General features: G+C 45.4%; 2 protein-coding genes across 2 annotated transcripts in view; both read right to left on the bottom strand.

Moving 5' to 3' along the window:
* Positions 1–481: 481 nt before the first annotated feature.
* TOR3A (torsin family 3 member A) lies at positions 482–7,196 on the bottom strand. The gene is made up of 6 exons (XM_069737762.1): positions 6,604–7,196; positions 5,918–6,016; positions 5,544–5,809; positions 5,047–5,210; positions 2,617–2,741; positions 482–1,448 (listed from the first exon to the last, which is right to left on the bottom strand). The coding sequence occupies exons 1-6, from the start codon at positions 6,842–6,844 to the stop codon at positions 1,171–1,173; spliced, it is 1,173 nt and encodes a 390-aa protein (XP_069593863.1). The 5' UTR covers positions 6,845–7,196; the 3' UTR covers positions 482–1,170.
* A 3,927-nt stretch (positions 7,197–11,123) lies between these two features.
* The window catches only part of FAM20B (FAM20B glycosaminoglycan xylosylkinase), a 14,234-nt gene continuing 2,260 nt past the window's right edge, over positions 11,124–23,097 (bottom strand). The window contains exons 2-8 of the mRNA XM_069737764.1: positions 21,592–22,060; positions 20,426–20,512; positions 20,176–20,285; positions 19,878–20,049; positions 19,609–19,800; positions 15,482–15,541; positions 11,124–13,998 (exon numbers count right to left, since the gene is read on the bottom strand). Of these exons, the coding sequence (XP_069593865.1) occupies positions 13,767–13,998; positions 15,482–15,541; positions 19,609–19,800; positions 19,878–20,049; positions 20,176–20,285; positions 20,426–20,512; positions 21,592–21,968 (1,230 nt within the window). The 5' untranslated portion in view covers positions 21,969–22,060 and the 3' untranslated portion in view covers positions 11,124–13,766. The remainder of the gene's footprint in view (positions 13,999–15,481; positions 15,542–19,608; positions 19,801–19,877; positions 20,050–20,175; positions 20,286–20,425; positions 20,513–21,591; positions 22,061–23,097) is intronic.

Below are 23,097 nucleotides of genomic sequence, written 5' to 3' on the forward strand. Positions count from 1 at the left end.
CGTAAACTCAGTTTATCCCCAGATTACAACAGCTGGAGTCTGGATCAATAAATCTTTCTCCCATGCTGTACGTGACCCTGTGACATTCAGTAGTACCTGCTTATACTTGGGAAATCATGGTGAAAGCTGCAATTTCACAATGGCCAGCGATGATAGGTCGCCGACCACTGGTGTAGAATTTGGAACAGGGGAAAAAAAAAAGCGATTGATGTTGTAATTGTTAAACAATCAGGGTCAATATAACCCACCTCTGACACGAGGGGCATACAGCAGATAGTGAGGTCTTTGCACTGCGCACACTAGACAGGCGCGCGGATCTTGCATCATCCGCAGTTGTGATCACAGTTAAAGAGATCTCTCCAATTACAGGATGACCTTGTCTGTGACAATGACTGGAACGTGACCCCGGTGACGGCGCGGAGGACTGAATGAACTCGTGTGCAGACACTACGCGAGGAATCTCATTGACTACAGGCAGGAATAGGATAAATTATTTATTTCAAAGGTTTTCAAAAAATGTAATAAATAGCAAATTTAATATTATAAAAACAGATGTAACATGTTCAGGCGTATCTGTTCAATGCCCTGTAACCCAGTCCATAGTCTACCATTACTGAAGGTTGCAATGTCCGTTAGTGATGAGCGAATGTGCTGGGATGAGGTGTTAATCTGAGCATGCTTGGGTGCTAACTAGAGTGTCTTCGGAGTGCTAGAAAAATATGTTCGAGTCTCTGCGGCTTCATGTCTCGTAGCTGATCCACAAGACACGCATGTGCAGAGACTCAAACATTTTTCAAGCATGCCAAAGACATTTGGTTAGCATTGGAGCATGCTCAGATAACACCTTGTCCGAGCACTTTCGCTCATCACTAGTGTCTATCAATCCTAGCAAAAGTTTTTCTCTTTCTGGTCTGCTGTAACTATGCTCCTTAAGCCCACCCCTCCACATTATATCTCGGCCAATATCGATGGGTGGCGCCGACAGTCTAACCATAAGGCGCCGACTCATGGCAGATCGTATTGTCCCCAGCGATAAGCCGCTGACACCGGACATGTCTGGTAACAGCTTTCTCCCAGAGAATAGAGGAGCACTCGGCCAAATGCGCACTCCTGAGGATGGGAGAACCAGATGCGATGGCTGCAGTTTGCCAATCGTTCACCAACAGGACTCTATTGTGTATGGCCAGCTTTAGAGTCTTTTGCCATTGAATTAAAGCCGATCCTTTGGACCACTTGTTTGCATCCTTGAGCTGAGAAAATCTTCTCGTCCTTTGGCACAAACAGGAGTTCTTGGATAACAGATTCCACGTCGTTCTCGTCGTAGGCCAGGCCCCGAGCCTCTACGACATCTCGAGCACACAGCTTCACGTGTCGCCGCTCCAAGGGCAGAAAGGCCACAAACTCATCAATGAGATCTTGGGTCAACAGCTGATGTGTCAGGAACTGATCTGTGAGGAACCATCGAGAAGATATAATTCATGGTGGAATATTGGATTTATTGCAGGAGAATTGTGAACTTTACAAACTAAAGATATTTACATTTTCAACCTAGTTGACTTGATGCACGTATGCCAGAAAATTTCCGATTGTACACGCTAAGCATGGCCATAAGGTTACATTACACAGACAGAGGCTAAGAGAGTGGGCTTTGGTGCCTGTCTGGCTGATACACCACCAAAAAAGTATGTAATCGCATGGTAGATGTGACCTCAATTTATGCATTTGTTGGAGGCACACGTCTCAAACACATACTGGTCTATACATGAAACCGAGGTTCAAAATGTCAGCAGAGCCCTTGTTAGGTGGCTTTCCAAAATTGAAAAGTCTCAAGGATGGAGCCAGACGCAACAATGGACCCCAATGAGAATTCTGTAACAGTGCCCCATTTACCATCTCTTCACCTTATATACACAGTATGGGGGACTCTTAGGGTCCTGTTCCCACGGTCCATAAATGCTGCGGGTTGGACGCTGCGTACCTCCGCATTGTCCAACCCGCAGCGGCCAGATGTTACAGCATAGTGGATGGGATTTAAAAAAATCCCATGTCCACTATGTGTGCACTGACGTCCACGGCTTCTCTGCGGATCCGGACATGCGGCGCGTCTTTCGAGACCGCAGCATGTCAATTTATCTTGCGGTGACGCTCAGCCTCCGCAAGATAAATTTCCCGTCCAATGTATAGGACGCAGTGATTCTGCACGGTTCAATAAACACATGCGGAATTACCTGCGTTCAAAAGCCGGCAGCGCTTTAGGTGGAGTGGACATGTGCTGCTTCCAAAGCATTGCCGGTTTCTGACCGTGGGAACATACCCTTACTCCTCCAGAGAGCAGAAAACTATTGCTACATCTTCCTGGAGGAAAGCTGCTTTGCATACTTTTCCCCATTAGGTAAATTTCCATCCAGCAGCGAGATCTTCCCCGACCAGTGCAGAGGTCAAACTATAAACGACCGATCATTAAGCCGATCAGGAGATCACGCAATCGGTGCTTGAGGATCACGTTACGATAAAGTGTCACAGAGGTGTCTGCCCGGCAGTAAACTCGCGGAGACCATGATCACGCTGTGAACGGCTGCTTGTGCAATGTGCCATAATTCAGATCACTATCTGTACCTTTGCTCTGGTGTATGGCCGCTCTCAATGGACGATCTAAATCATCCAGTGTGATCTCCTCACGATGACGCCCGGCCCTCCAGAAGTTCAGCGCTACTTCATTGATCATGCTGGCACCGACTCCACTGTACAAGAAGTAAGAAGGAGATAAACCCTCATTCACATCTATTTTTTTCTCGTACAAGCAAATAAAGTCGCAATTTCCTTCCGTGCTTTAGATGACATTTTCATATGTTTTTACCATCATTGATTTTTTTTTTTTTTGTATAAAAAAATAAAGAGGGTTCTCAAACGTCAAACGGACAAGCACTAGAACGCAGCATGGATGCCAAGAGTCCGCGTCACTCACGGTCCCATAGACTTATATTAGCGGGTTTGATTCGTGACTAAGGCTACTTTCACACTAGCGTCGTGCACTGCACGTCGCTATGCGTCGTTTTGTAGAAAAAACGCATCCTGTAAAAGTGTTTGCAGGATGCGTTTTTCTCCATTGACTTTGCCACACGTCGCAACCGTCGTGCGACGGTTGCGCCGTGTTGTGGCGGACCGTCGGCTGCAAAAAAAGTTACATGTAACGTTTTTTGCTGCCGACGGTCCGCCATTTCCGACCGCGCATGTGCGGCCGGAACTCCGCCCCCACCTCCCTGCACCTCACAATGGGGCAGCGGATGCGCTGGAAAAATGCGACGGGCCGAGTACGACGCTAGTGGGAAAGTTGCCTAAGCTCAAAAATACATGTTTTTTTAGGGGGAACTGAGGGTCATGGAAGACTGTTCACAAGAAAATGTTAGCACACATAGTCTATGGGACTGTTAACACAGACGCCTGAATGATATTTAAGGTGAAATAAATTAGTACACCCCCTTTAAAATGTAGGATTTTAATCAATACCTCACTGAATATGAGTAGAATTTCCAAAGATGATGCAACACTGAATTTCATAGAACATTCGTTTGTAACCCATAACATGAAAGTAAGGTTAATAATATAACTTTCATTACAAAAGCTTCAGTTTTACTCAAATTAGTTGATGCAAAAATGAGCACACCCCACATCAAACACTACTGCATCTAGTATTTTGTATGACCTCTTTAATTTTTAAGGACAGCAGCAAATTTCCTAGGCCTGGAATGAACAATTTGGTGATATATTGCAATATCTATCTTTTTTTCCATTCTTCAAGAACGACCTCTTTTAGAGACAGGATGCTGGATAGAGAGTGAGGACAATGCAGAATTCCTCATAGATGTTTGGTTGGATTCAGATCAGGAGGCATTTGGCCGCTGAATCACTTTCACCCCGTTCTTCAGAAATGCAACAGATGTGTGTTTTGGATCATTGTCATGTTGAAAAAAAGCACGGCGTGAAGGCGGCATCTTATCTTTCACTATACAGCAGTACATCTGTGAATTCACGATACCATCAATGATATGTAGCTCTCTGACACCAGCAGCACTCATACAGCCTCCACATAAGGACCCGGCCACCACCATGTTTCTCTGTAGGCACCATGCATTTTTCTAAATTCTTTTTTTCTAAATGTGTAGTGCCTCCAGTGATACCTGTTGGTGGTGGTGTCCGTTATGTGGGGTGTTGCTGGTGTTGGGAGGTACATTTTATTGATGGTATCATGAATTCACAGCTGTACTGCTGTATAGTGAAAGAGAAGATGCCGCCATCACTCCATGCTCTTTGTAGATGTGCACTATTCCAACATGACAATGATCCTAAGTACAAATCTGAAGAACGGGGTGAAAGCGATTCAGTGGCCAAGTGTCTCCTGATCTGAATACAACCAAACGTCTATGAGGAATTCTGAAGAGACGAGTTGCCATCACTCTCCATCCAGCATCCAGGCTCTAAAAGAGGTCGCTCTAGAAAAGTGGAAATAAATAGATATTGCAGAATGTTGCCAACTTGTTTATTCCAGGTCTAGGCGGCTTGGTGCGGTCCTTAAAAACTATGGAGGTCATACAAAATACTAGATGTAGTAGTGTTTGACATTGGATGTACTCATAATTGCATAAACTAATTTGAGTAAAACTTAAGATTTTGTAATGAAAGTTACACTATTGACCTTACTTTCATCATGTGGGTAAAAAAAAATGTTTTCTGAAACTGTCTTGTCAAAATTGTTCTCGTGTTCAAAGTAGATTAAACTCTTACTTTCCGAAAGGAGTGCACTCATTTATGCCCCATGAGTATTACAAGGGTCTCATTCACACAGCTACTATGATCATAAACTCAGACCCATAAGTGGGTTCAATGACCCATCTCTACAGCATGATGAATCCCACCCAGACCATGGCGTGCAGCTGACCCGTCGAAGACTATATATTAGGGAATTGCTCACTACGCAGTTTTCTAACATAGTGGACAAGGTACCTTTACGACATTACTATGGGAATACTAATTTTGGCAACTTCCTACCTGAGGAATATAAAGATGCTCTTTGTGTTCTGCGTCTCCCCCGGGTTTAAAAGTGGGAAGAGGGACTGGAGAAGACCTGCCGGCAGCTTGTCCGTCTCATCAAACACAAACAAGGGCTGCGCACAGTGTGACGAGACCGCCTGGATCTGCTTTCTCAACTGGACCTGGAAAGAAGTCAAATATATGAGTAATTTGGTGCAGTGACAATGTTCACTATCTGCTGTAATGCTGCAGAGTCGTGTGCTGTTGGATAGGGGCAGCCGATATAGCTGGGACCTCTGAAGGCGGAGGTCTTATCAATAACCATTGATTAGGTCAAATGCACAAAGTGGTAGCCAGTCTAGATGGAAAGTGATGGTGTTACAAGTGGGCGAAGGGGTCAGCTCAGGATGGGTGCTTCCAGTTTTATCTCTGGTGTAATGGCTACTCCATATGAATATATTTAGGTGAACTATGGAAGTAAAGGCGTGAGATAAGGCGGCGTGGGATAACGTTACCTTGTAGGCTTCCACATGTGACAGATGAGGAAAGTGCAGCTGTGGGATGAACACTCTGGTACACCGGCTCCGCTGACCATCCTGGTATAGATTTTCGGCAATGATTCGGGCAGCCAAGTTCTTACCGGTTCCAGTCCAACCATGGAATGACAGAACCAATGTCTTTTTTGTGCCATCTTCCTGCAGAAACTTCTCCAGTGAAGTTAGTATCTGCTTCACAGCCAGGTGCTGCCCGTGAACTCTCCGCTCCAAGTCCCACTGGAGACCTAGAGGCGAAGGGAAGAGGAAAAGCTGAATATAGGAGAAATATCTGATTTCACCCGTTAGCGAGTATTTGGCAATGAGACGCTCGTGTCGTGGTTTTTTTCTCTCACCTGTGAGATTGTTAGTAATTGGCTTCCGTGCAAAATCGGAGCCATCCAGTACTTTGGCGTACCAGTCCGTCAGGAGGTGTAGGGGGTCCCAGCTCCACTCTGCAATACAAAATATATGAATATCATCGGCGTAGGACTAATAACAGGTCATCCAAGGCAAAATAACACTGCTCTGGCTCCACTTCTCGTGGACTATAAGGACATGGCATCTATGGATTGTGTGCTTTGGCTAGGGCAGTGTTTCCCAAACTCCAGTCCTCACGACCCCCACAGGTCATGTTTTCAGGATTTCCATGGTGTTGCACAGGAGAGAAAATTCCTGATGCCTTCATGATATTCCCCTCACCTGTGCAATTCCAAGGAGATCCTGAGAACATGACCTGTGGGGGCTGTGAGGACTGGAGTTTGGGAAACACTGGACTATACCCTTTGGTCTGCCACGTGTGGACAGATGCAGTCTGAGAATTTAGTCCTCGAACCACAAAAAAATTGTGCACCTTTGACTTAGATCATACATGGCTTTGATAATTATCAAAGCCATTTTTGATCTAAATCAAAGGTCTACAACCATAATCTTTCCAATTCTGGAACAATTGTGCAAAAATATCCCTGGGCATTGATGCCATCACCAGCACATGTTACTAGGAGTGATGTGCTGTTGGTGAGACCAGATCTGGCACACTCACCCATATGGTGCTGCTTATCGTCACACTTGTCAGGCCACAACCAGCACTGGAGGTCCTGCATGTACTCCCAGGAAAGTTGGGCCAGGTCTTGCACCTCTTGGGCACCGGATAGCCAAAGACCATCTTTCTTCTCTTCTCCGTTTTCCCCATTCAGTCCTGTTGGACTCACAACATCCTCATTGGCTTTCACTGTAGGGTGGATCAGTAGGAGAAGTAACAAGAGTGGAGCAGCCCTGATCATCCCTGGTGGCTGATCTGGAGCTAGAGGATCCACTGGAGAGAATTTTTTGGGCTGATGGTTACTCGGTGCTGCTCTTATAGTCCATGTCCTGTTTTTGTGGACATCTGTTTCTATAGCCCTGCATCCTCGCTGGGTATTCTGTCTGTGTTATATAGTGTCCTCACTCCATGGCTGCTCCCCTCCCTTCGTCAGGCCATCAGTCTCTCCTCCCATTCCATTAGGTGTCACATTTTCCTTCTCCTTCAGTTCCATGTTAGTGACCCTCCCCTTCATAGTGTCACTTTCTCTGCCTTTTCTGAGTGGGGCTGAGCCTGTGGGTGACTTGTGCCGGTTTCTTCTATGGAGGAATGACTCATCATCAGAGCTGCGCCGCCACCGGAAAGGGATTTTCAGGAATCGCGTAAAAGCAAAATCAGGGAAAACATTCTTCATAAACTCGACTTTCTTCCGTAACAGCTCTTATGTCTTAATAGCGACATACCTTACAACCCGTGTGTAGCTATGCTCTTACAGTGTTCAGAATAATAGCAGTGGGTTCAAAAACACGAGTTCATTACAAAATCTTTCTCCTAGTTTTCATTTCCAGCATTGGGGACATTGCACGCTGTGTTATAAATCAACACATGGAGAAATGTAGATAATATCTAACTACTTTTTACAGAAAATAAAAATGAACATTGGGCCGTTCTAATAAACAGCAGTGTCTGCATTTGTCTTTACAAACTCACAATATTACTATTTTTATGACGATTTGACATTCCTGCGAGTCACTAACCTAATATTTAGTTGTTAGTTTTTTCGAACGGCGTCACATCTATGTTGCATAGAGTCACCACCTTGTGGCCGCTGTCACCTGTTATTCCAGCCCAGGATGATCGAACTACAGCCCACAATTTTTTGCCATTTGTTGGCTTTGCCTCAGACATGACATTTTTGATGACACCCCACAAGTGTTCTATCGGATTAAGGTTCGGGGATTTGGCTGGCCGCTCCATAACCTCAATTTTGTTGGACTGGAACCAAGGTTTTGCTCTTTTACTTGTGTGTTTAGGTTCGTTGTCTTGTTGGATTTCATTTCTTGGGCATATTCTCTTCAGCGTAAGGCAACATGACCTCTTCAAGTATTTTCATATATGCAAACTGGTCGATGATCCCTGGTATGAGGTAAATAGGTCCGGCACCACAGTAAGAGAAACATGCCCATATCATGACGCTTGCTCCACCATGCTTCACTGTGTGCAGGGTGTACTGTGGATCTAATGCAGAGTTTGGGGGGTCGTCTGATGGACTGTCTGCAGCCCTTGGACCCAAAAAGAATTTTACTTCCATCAGTTCACAAAATGCTTCTCTATTTTTCTTTAGGCCAGTTGATGTGTTCTTTGGCAAACTGTATAAACTTCAGTACATGTCCTTTAGTTAACATTGTGACTTTGCGGTGACATCTTGCTAAGAGATTGGCGTCACAGTCGTCTTCTGTCACAGTCCTCACAGGTAACTAAACACGGTCTGTGATCGTCCTGGTGCTGATCATTGGCTGAGTCTTTGCCATTCTGGCTATTCTTCCTTCCATTCGAATAGTTGTCTTCCGTTTTCTTCCTCGTCTCTCTGGTTTGGCTTTTCATTGTAAAGCATTGGAGATCATTGTAGCTGAACAGCCGATCATTGTCCGCTCTTCTTTATAAGTTTTACTCTCTCCAATCAACTTTTTAACCAAAGTACGCTGTTCTTCTGAACAATGTCTCGAACGACCCATATTTCTCAGGCTTTCAAGGAGAAATGCATGTACAACATGTCCTGGCTTCACCCTTATATAATGGCCACCTGATTCTCACCTGTGTCTTCACAGAATGATGGACCTCACTGATTGATCTCCACACCGCCTTTCAATTAATTATTCTAATACACAGACTCAAAAATCTGCAGATCATGAACGCCGAGTCTGGTGGTTTCCGTAGAATCTACTGCACCAACTGGTAAATTGTTTGACATGTGGTGATATAATTTATACCAAAAACTGTGATTAATTTGGTCCGTCATTGGACTGATTATTTTGAACACTACTGGAATTGATGATTTGGCTGGAAAAGTAACCGGTGAGGTTTTTTCCCTCGAAAAAAAAAAGAAAGAAAACTTCACATTAAAATAAGAATCTTTGTAATATATATTATCAGATAAATCTGCTTCTCGACTGTTCGATATTAAAACTCCCGATTCACAGGTAAAATCTGTCTCCAGTGAACAGACTTTCCATTTCCAGTCAAGCTTTGTAATTCTGTCTGCTGCCCCCTCCATAGAACTCTATAAGCACCAATTGTCATCTCCTCTCTCAGGAATATGACCGTCTAGCTGCACTGAATACAGATTTTATTTACGGGCAGAGAATGAAAAATCGGTCTAGGAGGAAGAAGAAATATTTCTCCCGATTTACGTTGCTTATTGTCATGTGTACTATTGATTTACGAAAACAAAAATTAAAATGACGGTTTCTCGAATGCGCCCAGGCAGTATTGCTAAATCTGTAAAATGGTTCCTCAGCCATTGACACCTCAGCCCAGGGCGGTGCGACTGTTACCTCTGCTCATAGGTCCATATGATGGACCACAGCATAATCTTCTGTATGGTGCCTGCAGGAGAAACTGTAGAAGAAACAAAAATCTGGACAGTATGGCATCAAATGGAAGGAAAATTATTATTATAATGTGGGTTTCAGCATGAAATCAGAGATACGTGGAGGTACAATTTGGGCCCCAAAGAGACTGAGTGCTCTAATACCGAGTCCACGTTGTGCACAGAATTAGAATTTTTTTTTATCACATGGATCGGAACAGGAGGGAAAAAAAAGGATTTTGAAATTAGGCTTAAAAATTTTCTTATCATTTTATACTGGATGGACAAATGTCTTTTTTCGGCCTTACTAACTATGTTACTATGTTTATAGACCTATGTCTCCATGGCAACAGACTACAAACGGTGTAGTCAAATTTAGATTTATTTCTTTAGCAATTGCCATTATTGAGGCATCACAGCGTTCCAGAGATATGTGCATGGAGTGATTACACATAATGCTAAGCAGTATTGTGTAGCGGCTCATTGGACTTGGAATACCTGCATAATATGGGATCTGACAGGATGTGGCACAATTTTGCTTATTTCTGTACACCTGTGTCTGAGCGGTTGTAGTCTGGAAACAGTTGCAGAAAATAAATGTTATTCTTTTCAGAATATACTTCCTTTGTCAATTCCTAACATCTTGACCTTAGAAGGGGTTGGCTCATGTTGATTATTTAGGAGAGCACCGCTCCTCTGCATCCCGGCTTCCTGCATGCCAGATGGGAGGCGTGCCTCTGACTGACCATTACATATTGGCATCATGGACCAGAACTGTGCACTTGCTGATGCTGCAAGCTTTGCCTCTGCAGCATCGGAGGATGAAGGGGGACTGTGATCTGGCCAGCTTCAGAGCAGCGCTTACAAGCTCTATTGGAAAACAGACCAGCCATAGCGGTAGCCAAGGAAAAAAAGTGAGAACTAGAATTAAAAATACTTCTCTTCTTAAGATCAAAGAGGATTTTTAATAAGGGAAAATGCAAAGTTGCATTATTTTTACAAGCACTTTGTAATTTTAACTATTAAAGAACGTGAGAATAAGCTTTTCATTTTTACTTCCAGTGAATAAAAGCCGGTCCTGGATGCATGGTAACAGGACTGATTCATTTAGGCCACAGATGTCGGATTGGCCAGGGGAGCGCGCCGGCCACACCTTATTCTATTGGTGAATATGCAGTTACCATTCTGCACACAAAACTCAAGAATTAAAAGAGAAACTTTACATTGTACAACTCAGCTCGAGCCAAAAGGAGGAGGAGGAGGAGAAGGAGAGCTTTGAGGCCTTCACCAATGTGATTTGCCCAATTGTACCTATGACTAGTGATGAGCGAATGTGCTGTAATAAGGTGTTATCTCAGCATGCTCAGGTGAGGAGTGTCTTCGGCGTGCTCGAATAATATGTTCAGCTCCTTGTGGCTGCATATCTCTCAGCAGTTAGGTAAAACCCGCATGTTTTGTGTCTGTTGTACAGCCACGAGACATGCAGCTGCGGGGACTCGAACATATTTTTCGAGCACGCCGAAGACACTCAGTTAGCACCCGAAAGACACCTTATCGCTCATCTCTATGACTTATCCAAATTCCACTTTCGCCCCCATCCGAACATCAGGATAAATGGACGTCTGTTCCTCCAGCACTGAATAAGATAAAACACTACATGCAACAAATAAGATCATGTAGATCACATTTTATTTTAAAGTCTGTTCTTCTTGTTCGCTCCTTCCAAGTCTGGAGAACAAGTCATAGAAATCATCTTATACTGAACCTTGTAAGAATGTAGCAGCTTTTTTTTTTTTTCATGACAATAGAACCATTACGGAGTCAGGACACATACTGGACCACAAGGACATGAAAACTTCTGCACACAAGACACAGAGCAGTATGGCAGAAGTGGCACAAGGCTGGCGAGGCGACTAGAGCAATAGTGCAATTGCCAGAATGGTAGGCAATAAAACTGAACGGGTCGGTCAGGATGTAGTCATGTAGGACTGAGATGCAATACTAGACATAGCCTGTGATCAAGAGTGGAGCTGTTCCAGGTTAAAAAAACAAAAACCAAACACACTTTTCATACAAACAGATCACACAATACAGCTGTCGAGTCAAACACATGGAGTGAAGAGTGAATACAAAAGAAAAAAAGCGAAGTTTTTCACGCTTTCCTTTATACTTTTCCTTCTTTTTGGATCGATTCGTAGCTATAGAACATGCAAGATGTTTTACCAGGCAATCACATTACCATGGACTACACCCCAAAAAACAAATGACGAAAGTTGCAAATAAAAACAACAAAAAACGTGGCAGACTGTTACCCTGAAAATCTGTGGGGTCAAATTACATCTTTTTTTCCCCCTTTTTTAAAAAAGGTTTGTAATGTATTTATTTTTTATTGAACAGGACTAAATACCCTAATTTAAGAGAGTGAAAACGTTAAAATCAAAATTGTGCACATAAAAAAAAAAATACATATTATATATTCTTTTTTTTCCAAGATTTATGTTGAAGGACGTGATGCAGATTTGATTGGACATTCACTACGATTTAGAAAAATAGCACACAGCCATACATATCTGACACGCAGGGACCATACGTTGCGATTTAGGACTGGTAGGGACACAGACACAAACGTCGGTAAAGGAAAAACGAAAATGTGGCAAAACAAAAGACAGGCTGTTACATTCATGAGTGGAGCTATTATACGCTGTGGGACCGGTCGGACCTGTTCTCACCTGGGACAGTCACCACTAATGCATACACCCTTTATACAAGTTCTGCTATCGGAGTTATTTCTTTTTTTTTTTTTTTAGCCAAGTAAACAGCGAGTGCCATTTTCTGCTTTAAGCTGTCTATATCCATTGGACAGACTGGCCGAACGCGCCAATATTGACAGGTTCAGCCGACAGTCTAATGTGCATGGAGGCGCCAGACAAATGATGAAAGCCATATCGATCAGTCAAGTCCAATTTAAGGCTGCAGATCGCACTGGAGAAAAGACGGCGGCTTCCTCATAGAGAACACAGGAGTGTCAGCTGCGATGGCTGTCAGTCAAACGATCTTTGGACTGACAGCCATCGAATGTGGCCATGAACTTAGCAGATGATCCCAAATTACTGACCCATCTGATGGATTAGGACACACTGCAGACCAGAAGTCACAGCACCCTGGATTAGATGTAAAATCTTAGCTCCATTTACTGTATTTCTTTTCATTTTCCTAAAAACAAATTTAACCCTTTCCTCGCCTCAAACCTCCTCCATTATCAAGGGATGATCTCCCGATCTCGTTTGCTAGTTAAATTAAGATAAGAGCGCACAGTCCCGGTTGCATCTAACTCATGTGCTGGAGATTACAGTTTACATGTAAAACCCAGGAATAATAAAATACATAGGAATTGTCAGAACCGACCTGTGCCATCTTGTGAAAAATGCACCAGGAAGAGCTGACTGCAAAAAAAAACAAACAAAAACGAGCGGGATTATGCCTAAACCAATAGCAGAGAAATAGACAAATTCTACATCTATGTCCTCGGCTCAGCACCTGCGATCACAAGTTTTGGGGTCTCATTCTTCTCCTCCATCTAGTGGTTGATCGCTCACACCAGTGGGAATGGTGGACGTCTACCCTGAACATATTACTCTGTGTCCATCTCATCCTACATGGAAAGTGGAAGAACGATGTGGGCCGTGTGCAGAAATAGTGATCGCTTAGATTGACCAGATCATAAAAGGAGCAGACGATCCAGAATACAGTAAACCAACGTGGTGAAGTACATTAATGCAAGGAGAGGGTTAAATCGAACATTTCTGCAGCTGCCATTTAAAAACAAAAAACCGGGGGTAAAACAACGTCCCGGGGGAGGGTTCACGCCAGTTCCATAATGTGAACGTGGAATTAGCAGATCGGCAACAAGCGGACGACCCGCTATAAAGACTTTGCGTCACATGGTTCCTGGAAATTGTAAGCAGCGCCACCATGTGGACTCTGTGCAAACTGTGGCTGTGAATCAACCCCAAAAGTAAAGGTTAGAAAACACAAATAACCATCAAGAAAGACAAAATTTGCAATCGAATAAATTAGATTCTGAAAACATTTGTTCCTCCATCACACTTTTCACATCGTAAGCTTTAGTTCAAGTCATTATCTGGAGATTCAGATGCAGCAGAGAAGGTTGGAGTGCCCCCACTGACACGAGCTGCAGTCTCTTGGGGAGGGGGGCACTGTGCTGTTTTACACCAGTTTTTTAGGTTGTATGGTAAAAAAATATTCACACCATCTGGACGCGTTTGTTGTAATACAGTCTGTGGTAAAGCCACCGCTACACGTGAGAAAGAGTCATCCGGTCCTCCACCATCACTACATCCGGGCCAAACTGATCTATACACTGTTGGACGGTTCCTATAATGCCCTGCAGGCGGCGCTCCAAGGCTTCTAAGTGAGCGTCGGACAGGAACGGGTAGATCGGGTCATGACTTGTGGCCGAACGCAGAGCGGAGCGCAGGGTGCCATGTTTCAGGTGAGAGAGGCGATTCCAGGTGGAAACCCGAACACTGCAACCAGAGAAAAATGTTAGGATGAAGGAAGGAGTACGATGGTAAAGGAAAGGTCCCGATAACAACGATCATCATCTATCCCAGCAAAAACATTCACAACACCCACGTCAGCGGGGGGGGGGGGGGGGAAGGTGGGGGGGGCTGGGGGTCTCCTAGTAATCACAAAATGCTCCCCAAGTGTCTGCATTTGGGTGCTGCCTGAGGAAGTTCACAGTGTCCCGTCCGGCTGACAGAGTACGGTTGTGAAACTTTTTGCTCAATAGATTTTTGGCTGTGTCTGCGGAGAACGAAGATTAAAAGTGTGAATGGAGCAGTAGTGAGCATGTGTGACCACCATTCAGAGAAAGAATGAAGAAGTGCTGAGCATGTGTGACTAGTGATGAGCGAGTATACTCGTTGCTCGGGTTTTCCCGCTCACGCTTGGGTGGTCTCCGAGTATTTATGACTGCTCTGAGATTTAGTTTTCATCGCAGCAGCTGGATGATTTGCAGCTACTAACCAGCTTGATTACATGTGGGGATTCCCTAGCAACCAGACAACCCCACATGTACTCAGGCTGGCTAGAAGCTGTAAATCATCCAGCTGAGATGATGAAAACAATCTCCTAACACTAACAGATACTCAGAGGTCACCCAAGCAATGAGTATACTCGCTCATCACTAGTGACCACCACTCCTAGACAGTGAATGGAGCAGTACTGAGCATGTGTGCCCACCACTCCTAGACAGTGAATGGAGCAGTACTGAGCATGTGTGCCCACCACTCCTAGACAGTGAATGGAGCAGTACTGAGCATGTGAGCCCACCACTCCTAGACAGTGAATGGAGCAGTACTGAGCATGTGTGCCCACCACTCCTAGACAGTGAATGGAGCAGTACTGAGCATGTGTGCCCACCACTCCTAGACAGTGAATGGAGCAGTACTGAGCATGTGTGCCCACCACTCCTAGACAGTGAATGGAGCAGTACTGAGCATGTGTGCCCACCACTCCTAGACAGTGAATGGAGCAGTACTGAGCATGTGAGCCCACCACTCCTAGACAGTGAATGGAGCAGTACTGAGCATGTGTGCCCACCACTCCTAGACAGTGAATGGAGCAGTACTGAGCATGTGTGCCCACCACTCCTAGACAGTGAATGGAGCAGTACTGAGCATGTGTGCCCACCACTCCTAGACAGTGAATGGAGCAGTACTGAGCATGTGTGCCCACCACTCCTAGACAGTGAATGGAGCAGTACTGAGCATGTGTGCCCACCACTCCTAGACAGTGAATGGAGCAGTACTGAGCATGTGTGCCCACCACTCCTAGACAGTGAATGGAGCAGTACTGAGCATGTGTGCGCACCATTCAGAGAGTGAATGGAGCAGTACTGAGCATGTGTGACGCCACTCCTAGAGAGTGAATGGAGCAGAAGTCACACATGCTCAGTACAGTTTGTGAGTTAAGGAGACACAACAGTAGCAGAGTTTATTGCCTTACATGCAGCACTGGTACAGGGGGGCCAGGATGCTACGCTCGTCCATCGATGGGTTGCCAAAACTGAAAGACAAAATAATACACAATTTAATCATGATTTTTTCTGACCCTCCATCCAATGTACTAATGTTATTTGGAGCCAAGAGACCAGCCATCAGTTTCAGCAGTCACCTCTCCGGTGACATAGCAGTGCATAGTATGAGCAGGCAGCTTAATCATTCCCGTCACTGCGGCATGAACCCACGTTATCTCCCTCACACGTTCCTTTATGGACCTCACCCCATGGACTTGGGTCACCCAGGATCAGACGCTCGTATGACTACAGCCCGGAGGTAATGAGAAGCGACTTGTGCAGATCCTCAGTCACGGCCTCGCACTTACCTCACAGTTGTAAAGAAAGAAATTCTGGTGAAAGGCAGATTATTGCATAAGTGAAAACATATTGATCTGCACGTGCTGGAATTACATCGGCCATTTAGGCTGTGATCGGATCAGTCTGGTAAAATTACTGAAAGCCGACGGGCCCCCTTATGGTGACTGAGATCTGTTGGGTGCTACTTTAGGTGCAGGATCTGACACGTTCATCATTCAAATAACCTATGACCGAGCAGTACAACCGAAAGAAAATGCGCAGGTGTGAACGGAGTCCAACACAAACCGTAAACCTCAAATTGTAAATCCCGACCTTTGTGGAAATACAGGCGATCTCACCTATTCAGCCTTATTACAGCTGCTGTCCATAATGCAGTTGTGCAATTTTGATTAAAAGGATTATTCCCAGAATCACATTCTTCACAAAGCACAGTCCACGCATACTTAGTGCTAATATTCACACCAGGCCCAATGTAGAGCTTCTTTGTGTTATTATTCATCGCCATCTGGCCCGATTCTATGGATGTGTCACTTACTCAGCAGCTTGCTGTAGTTTCAATACAATTAGTGTTTTATCAGCAGGAGATCACTAGAGGTCTAGGTGAAGTGTATAAGCCTCGCCAGCTAATTTGTGTAACCCCGCCCCCACCAGATTGGCAGCTTGTGTACAATCAGAAGTGTGGGCAGGGTTATACAGGGCTCAGCATTTGAGCACTGCTATACCTGCAGCATAGAAACAGGGATTCTATCAAACCTGCACCAAACAGCCCAGTAAATGATACATCACTGGAATCGGGGTCTCAGCCCCTAGATCATACTGCTCTTGGATTAAATATAAGAAACCTGCTGACATATTCCCTTTAAGTGCAGAATTCACTGTGTGCTCCTGTGCACCCTTTTCTCCTGTCCAGTACCCTGCCTGACCTTGTATTACACCATTACAGCTTCAGTGTGATTTTACATCATTAGCTGGTTTTACTCTAGCAGATCTCAACCAAGTTTATTTATGCTAACTTATATAGTGCCATCATATCCCATAGAGCCTAAAGGTACCGACACACTAAGCGACGCTGCAGCGATACCGACAACGATGTTGATCGCTGCAGCGTCGCAGTTTGGTCGCTGGAGAGCTGTCACACAGACAGCTCTCCAGCGACCAACGATGCCGAGGTCCCCGGTAACCAGGGTAAACATCGGGTTACTAAGCGCAGGGCCGCGCTTAGTAACCCGATGTTTACCCTGGTTACCAGCGTAAACGTAAAAAAACCAAACACTACATACTTACCTTCAGCTGTCTGTCCCCGGCGCTCTGCTTCTCTGCACTCCTCCTGCATCCTGTGTCAGCGCCAGCCAGCCGGAAAGCACAGCGGTGACGTCACCGCTCTGCTTTCCGGCTGACCGGCGCTGACAGTGCAGAGGAAAGCAGAGCGCCGGAGGACAGACAGCTTAAGGTAAGTATGTACTGTTTGTTTTTTTAACGTTTACGCTGGTAACCAGGGTAAACATCGGGTTACTAAGCGCGGCCCTGCGCTTAGTAACCCGATGTTTACCCTGGTTACCGGGGACCTCGGGATCGTTGGTCGCTGGAGAGCTGTCTATGTGACAGCTCTCCAGCGACGCTGCAGCGATCGACATCGTTGTCGGTATCGCTGCAGCGTCGCTTAGTGTGACGGTACCTTTACAGATTTTATCATCGCTGTCCTCATTGGGACTCAATCTAGACTCCCTATCAGTATATCTTTGGAGTGTGGGAGGAAACGGAAGAACTTGGAGGAAACCCAAGAATATACAAAGAGAACATAAACACTCCTTGCAGATGTAGCCCTTGGTGGGATGTGAACAAAGGACCCCAGAGCGACAGAGCAGCAGTTCTAACCACTGAGCCACCATGCTGCCCCTGTTGCAGGCAGATCAATGATGAGAAACTGCAGCAGATGCATATGGCAGAAGAAGCTCCTTTGTTCTATGCATCAATAGAATGACATTTGTAGTTTCACAACAATTATCTCTCAGAAGCTGGCAAAGACAGCCTGACTAATCGCATCCCCTGGTTTACAACATCTGTCTCCCTTCTGTCCCCTCTATTTACAGCCCAATGTACAGTATATCTCCTTTCTGTCCCTTCTGTATAGAGCTCATTCTACAGTACATCTCTCCTCTTGGTCTCTCAATATACAGCCCATCCTGCAGTATGTCGCATTTCAGATCCTGATGTGACTCCTGCTTTGGAATAAAGGAGGCTCCGTCCCTTTCCATGACATCCCCCCTCACAGGAGGAGCTCCGTTCTAGACACAGCTCAGCCATGGTGACAAGAAGCCATCTGAGACACTGCACATTATCGACCATGAGCACTGGGACTACCGGACCGGTTCCAATGGCAATTGGAGGATAAATCAAGATTGAAGGGTCTTTCCTTAAGGGGATAATTTGTGCAAATTGGGGCAGAATTAAATATTGATTATATTGGCACACGTGAATAAATACGTGTGCACATTATTATAAGACTGCATTGTGAAGTTGGGAATATCCCTTTCAATAAATGCCTTCCCTCGCCATGTAATAAAAGTTCTATAGAGGGTGCTAAATAAATAAAAACCCCACACACAGGTTTGGTATAGACTTAGCCATACAGACCTGTAGAATCGTTTTACCTGAGCAATTTTTCTGCACAATGAACGCCATCAAAATGAAACCCCAAAAGAACTAAAGGCAGAATCACTTTTCCCTTAACCCCACAACAATTACTGTTTTTTTTTGTTCAGAACATCATACGTAGATAGAAATTTACAAATATTATGGCTTTTGAAAAATAAGTGAAGAGGCAGAAAAAAAAACAAAACAAACAAAAACGAGAATTGGCTGAGTCGTATGGGGTTAAAAAAAGAGTGCTATAATCACAGCATCCATACATTGCACCATGATTCCTGTCTGGTCCCATTTGCATTCCCGTGATAATCAGCAGTGGTGTCTGGCAGCCGCTTATCTCCTCCTGCTCTGTGTAATCAGGTGCATATTGACCAAAGGGGCTGAGCACAACAATGAAGGAGACAATGGAGGAGTCTGGGCCATCAGCCAAACGGTCAATGATCAGCTGACAGACAATAACCCTACTTTATAGTTCTCCAGGAGCAGAAGTGCCCAGTCCTTCATCATAATCTCTAGGAGATAAAGACCTGCACTGAGCAAACTCAGTATCTTCAGGAGACTATAATGGAGACTGGTCCCTTCTATGGAAGAAAGGGGGGCAAAGTTAATTAGCCACCAGAAGAGTCCAGGACTGCCCTCTATGCATACACACTAGCTGCCATATTCAGGGCGAGTTTGCAGGATTTATAAAAAGTACTGTGTGAATGAGATCTTTAAAGTCTCATATACATTGCTGGTACTATAAAACGCAGGATTCTCTGCACCAAATAACGCACGGATAAAAACACGAAGTGTGAAGAAACCCCAACTCCACATGGATCAGCCTGATCTATGCATTAGGAGACAACAGCGTTGGGCGGAACCGCAACAGCGTTGGGCGGGACCGCGACGCAACAGCAAAGTATTATGCAGGACGATGTCCCCTGGTGCACATATAAGTGCACCTCGCAGTAAGGACAACGCCACATCACGCTGCGATTTAGACACTTTATATAACTGCTCTGCATGGTTAGCACAGATTGTTACAGTACCATGTCCAGAACGGATGAACTTCTATGATGACTATTCGCTGGAGTGGCAGAGAAGATCAGAGATGGCGGTGCCCACTGACCTCTTGGCATTGTCCAGCAGTATAAGCATGCTGGCTCCTTCATCATCCTGGAAACTCTCATAGTGATGGCGATCTGCATTTCCAATCAGGTAATCAAAGATGGCGGTATCAATAATATCAAGCAGCCGGGGCCCAGCATCATAGGGTGGAGTCTTCTTCACGGCGTCGCAGTAACTTTCATCATACTCCCACCTGCCAGAAATATATACGTCAGTAACAGGAGACTGGAGAAATGTAAGAAAAGCAATCACTGCCATACTGTGTCTCACCTTGCCAACTTGCCTTCCCGATAGGTTCTTCCCCAGGGGTGTCGGTGCTTCTGGAGGGGCCAAACATCAGGGAGCCAGAGAGTAACCGAGCCCTCCATCACTTCCCTCTCGGCACAGGCAGGCTCAGTTTCTCGGCAGTAGTAACACTTCCCATAAAAGCAGGTGTTGTTCCCTGTAGGGGGAAAGAAAAAAAAATCAAACCAACGGGGCCCAAGTTCCTCAGTGCCAACAGTGGTAAACTTTTTACTTTTCGGGAATGATGGGAGTGGTGCTCTGTATGACGACTCTTCTTACTCACCTTGCTTTAGAAAAGTGCTCAGCAGCTGCTCGGTGGCCACAGGTTTAATCTCAGTGATAAGATTCACGTATCGGCCGACGACCAAGGGGGCCCGTCTGAAGCCGAGAATCCTAGAAAATGTCAACACAAGGGATCACTGATAAAAGGTTTTTGGGTGTAAAGCCACAACCCTGTTTGGTTCCATTTTCTGATGTGGTTTATTGAGGTTCATGTGTCCATCCTAGACATAGAAACATTGGCGCACACTTACCGATCCAGGTGGAAGGCGGCCACCTCTGCGTTGTGCCGATCGTAGCCAGCATAGGGTTCTCCCTCTACCACATAGTCTCTGCTGTATCTGGAATCCAAAACCCGCACACGTCAGGAGCATGTATGGGATGCGAAATGCTGAATAATGCACACTATGGACTGTACGGATAAATAGTGTACTACTCAGATAAGACAACTTCTATAGACGCTAAGCCTGACTAGAGGAAAGAAGGGGTGGTCCACTACTTGGACAACCTCTTCTGAACCCCCATGTTTCCCCTCAGTAAAAGGATTACACTTATTCTCACCTCCAGTGCCAGCACCATCCAGCACTGGTTCTCTCAGGGCTCACATGACATTATGTCACACAATCCCTGTGGCCAATAAGCACTGGCTTCACTCTCCTCTAATACGGACGTATCGAGAGCGGAGGTTGCTCTCTCACTTCCACCAGATGTCCTGAGATAGTGAAGACAGTGTTGACTGGCTGCAGGGATTGCGTGACATAATGTCATGTGAGCCCTGGGAGATCCAGTGCCGACACCGCGGGGATGGTGCTGGCACTGGAGGTGAGAATAAGTGGGGGACACAGGGATTCAAAATGGGTTGTCTGAGTGGAAGACCATCCTTTAAAGCTACATATGTACGATATCGACAATCTACCGTGTATGGGAGCCCCTGACAGATTTTGCTGTTCTAGAGAAAAGTCACCGCCAGAGATATCTGGCAGCTGATTTCTCATAGAGAACAGGAGTGATGGACTCAGCTAGTGCTCCTGTGTGTGGAGGAGTCGGGAGAGATCTCTGTCGGCCAAACAATGGGTCGGAGTCATCACTCAGCTGACCATTATCCATAGTGTTTGAGGGGCTTTATGCTCTGTCTGAGAGACTATCAGGCTATATATGTAGGAAGCATACATGGACCCACAGTAATGTCACTTTCCATCATCTCTAAGCTTACGTGTGTCCGGCGACCTCATATAATCACGGTGTGCTGCCATCTTCCTACATCAGTGACTTATGACCCTGCTCTACTTTTCTTCACTAGGTTCAGGAATTAGATACAGGAGTTATGGAGCTCTGATCCTATTATAGGTTTCTCGTAATAATGGACCTGCTCTTTCTTCATCCTCCTTCCTCAATGAGCCCTTCTTTTCCAAACCCCTACCTTTTTGGTTTGAAGACCACCTTCTGCCCCCCATCCAGCACTAACAAGGCTTTGAGCTGTGTGCCTTTGTAGCCCACGTCCGCTCTTATGATCTTCTTCGTGGCCATGGCATGCAGGACGGCTCCCATTTCTGGAGTGTCTTCAGGATAGACTTCTCTTGGGACGACCCACTGAGATGCAATTTCCCAAGGAGACTGTAAAGTGTGCTCCAGCCGCGAGTCCATGGTAAGCCGCAGGCCAGACATCATCCGCTGGAAGGACAGCTGGTCTTGTCTTTGTGCCGCAGAGGTCTCCAGTCTGTCCAGCAGTAGTAGCTTAGTAAGGACTAAAATGACCAGCAGCAGAGCCAGGACCACGACTCGTTGCTTCAGCTTCATGATGACCCAAAGACCAGAGGAGGGGGGGTTAACAGTGAGAAAAGCTGAAAATAGACATACAGGACATCCCAGTGCTGGATCCTCAGGGGGACCTACAGAGAAGAGGAACATAAAAACGTCAGAAAGCAAAAACAGCTGCCACCATTTCCTGACTTTAGAGAGTAAAAGAAGAAAAAAAAATTGCAACTAAATGACAATTTTTGAGGACCCGTCTCAAATGTTTTCCCCTTTTTTAATACGACTTTCAGAAATTTACGATTTTCAATACAGTTGTCTGAACCCGGCCCCAAGGTCCATGAAAATGAACTAACCGTCAGCACTAAACCTTTACCGTTCAGCGGTCCTTCAATATCCTGTTTACACAGGCGAACCGCAGCAGACGATGTGCGCTGAGCGATCTGCAATAGGTGACACTGTTCTCAGCAGCACAGGTACTTTTTACTTGAGCTGCCGAGGAAAATGATCTTTTGCTCTGCACAAAAGATCTCTGCATCATGGGGTGATCGGCAGCCTGTTTATACGGGAAGACTATCAGAAAATTATCATTTTTAAGAACAACCATTATATCGGTGTAAATGCAGCTTAAACTTTTTGACCAAAGTCGAGCGTACCCTAAGGGCCCAGTGTCTTCAGTTATGGGCTGCACAATTCGGTAAAGTCCTCTCATATTAGCAGGTTCATCAGTCATGCATACAGCCCCGCTGTCGGGCAGGAGGGGATACAAGTTCAATCCTCTTCGGGGGCAGCATCCGCATGTAGGGGCACATCCACAAACATCAGAGCCCTGCAGCACATTCCTCCATTCTGCTGTAATATTCTATGTCCCATCCTTATTTTTGCTAATTTAGAGTTGGTTTTCCCTTCAGTCCTTTAAGTGAAATTAACTAAATAGTGTGAATTTTACGCTATAGAGAGCAGGTCACAGATCAGAAGTGGCAGGAGGGACTGTACAGCCCCCGCAGGGACTCATCCAGCAGGTTCAGGTTATCAGAAGTCCACCACTACCAGGATGGACTATTATCCACTGCAGGTAAGAGCTGAAAACACAGGAGCCATGGCCTGAGCTGACGAGGACAAGTCCTTTTCTGTTACCATTGTCCCTGTTGCAGTGGAGATCCCACCTGTCACC

The sequence above is a fragment of the Ranitomeya imitator genome, chromosome 8, assembly GCF_032444005.1.
Source record: "Ranitomeya imitator isolate aRanImi1 chromosome 8, aRanImi1.pri, whole genome shotgun sequence".
Lineage (NCBI taxonomy): Eukaryota > Metazoa > Chordata > Amphibia > Anura > Dendrobatidae > Ranitomeya > Ranitomeya imitator.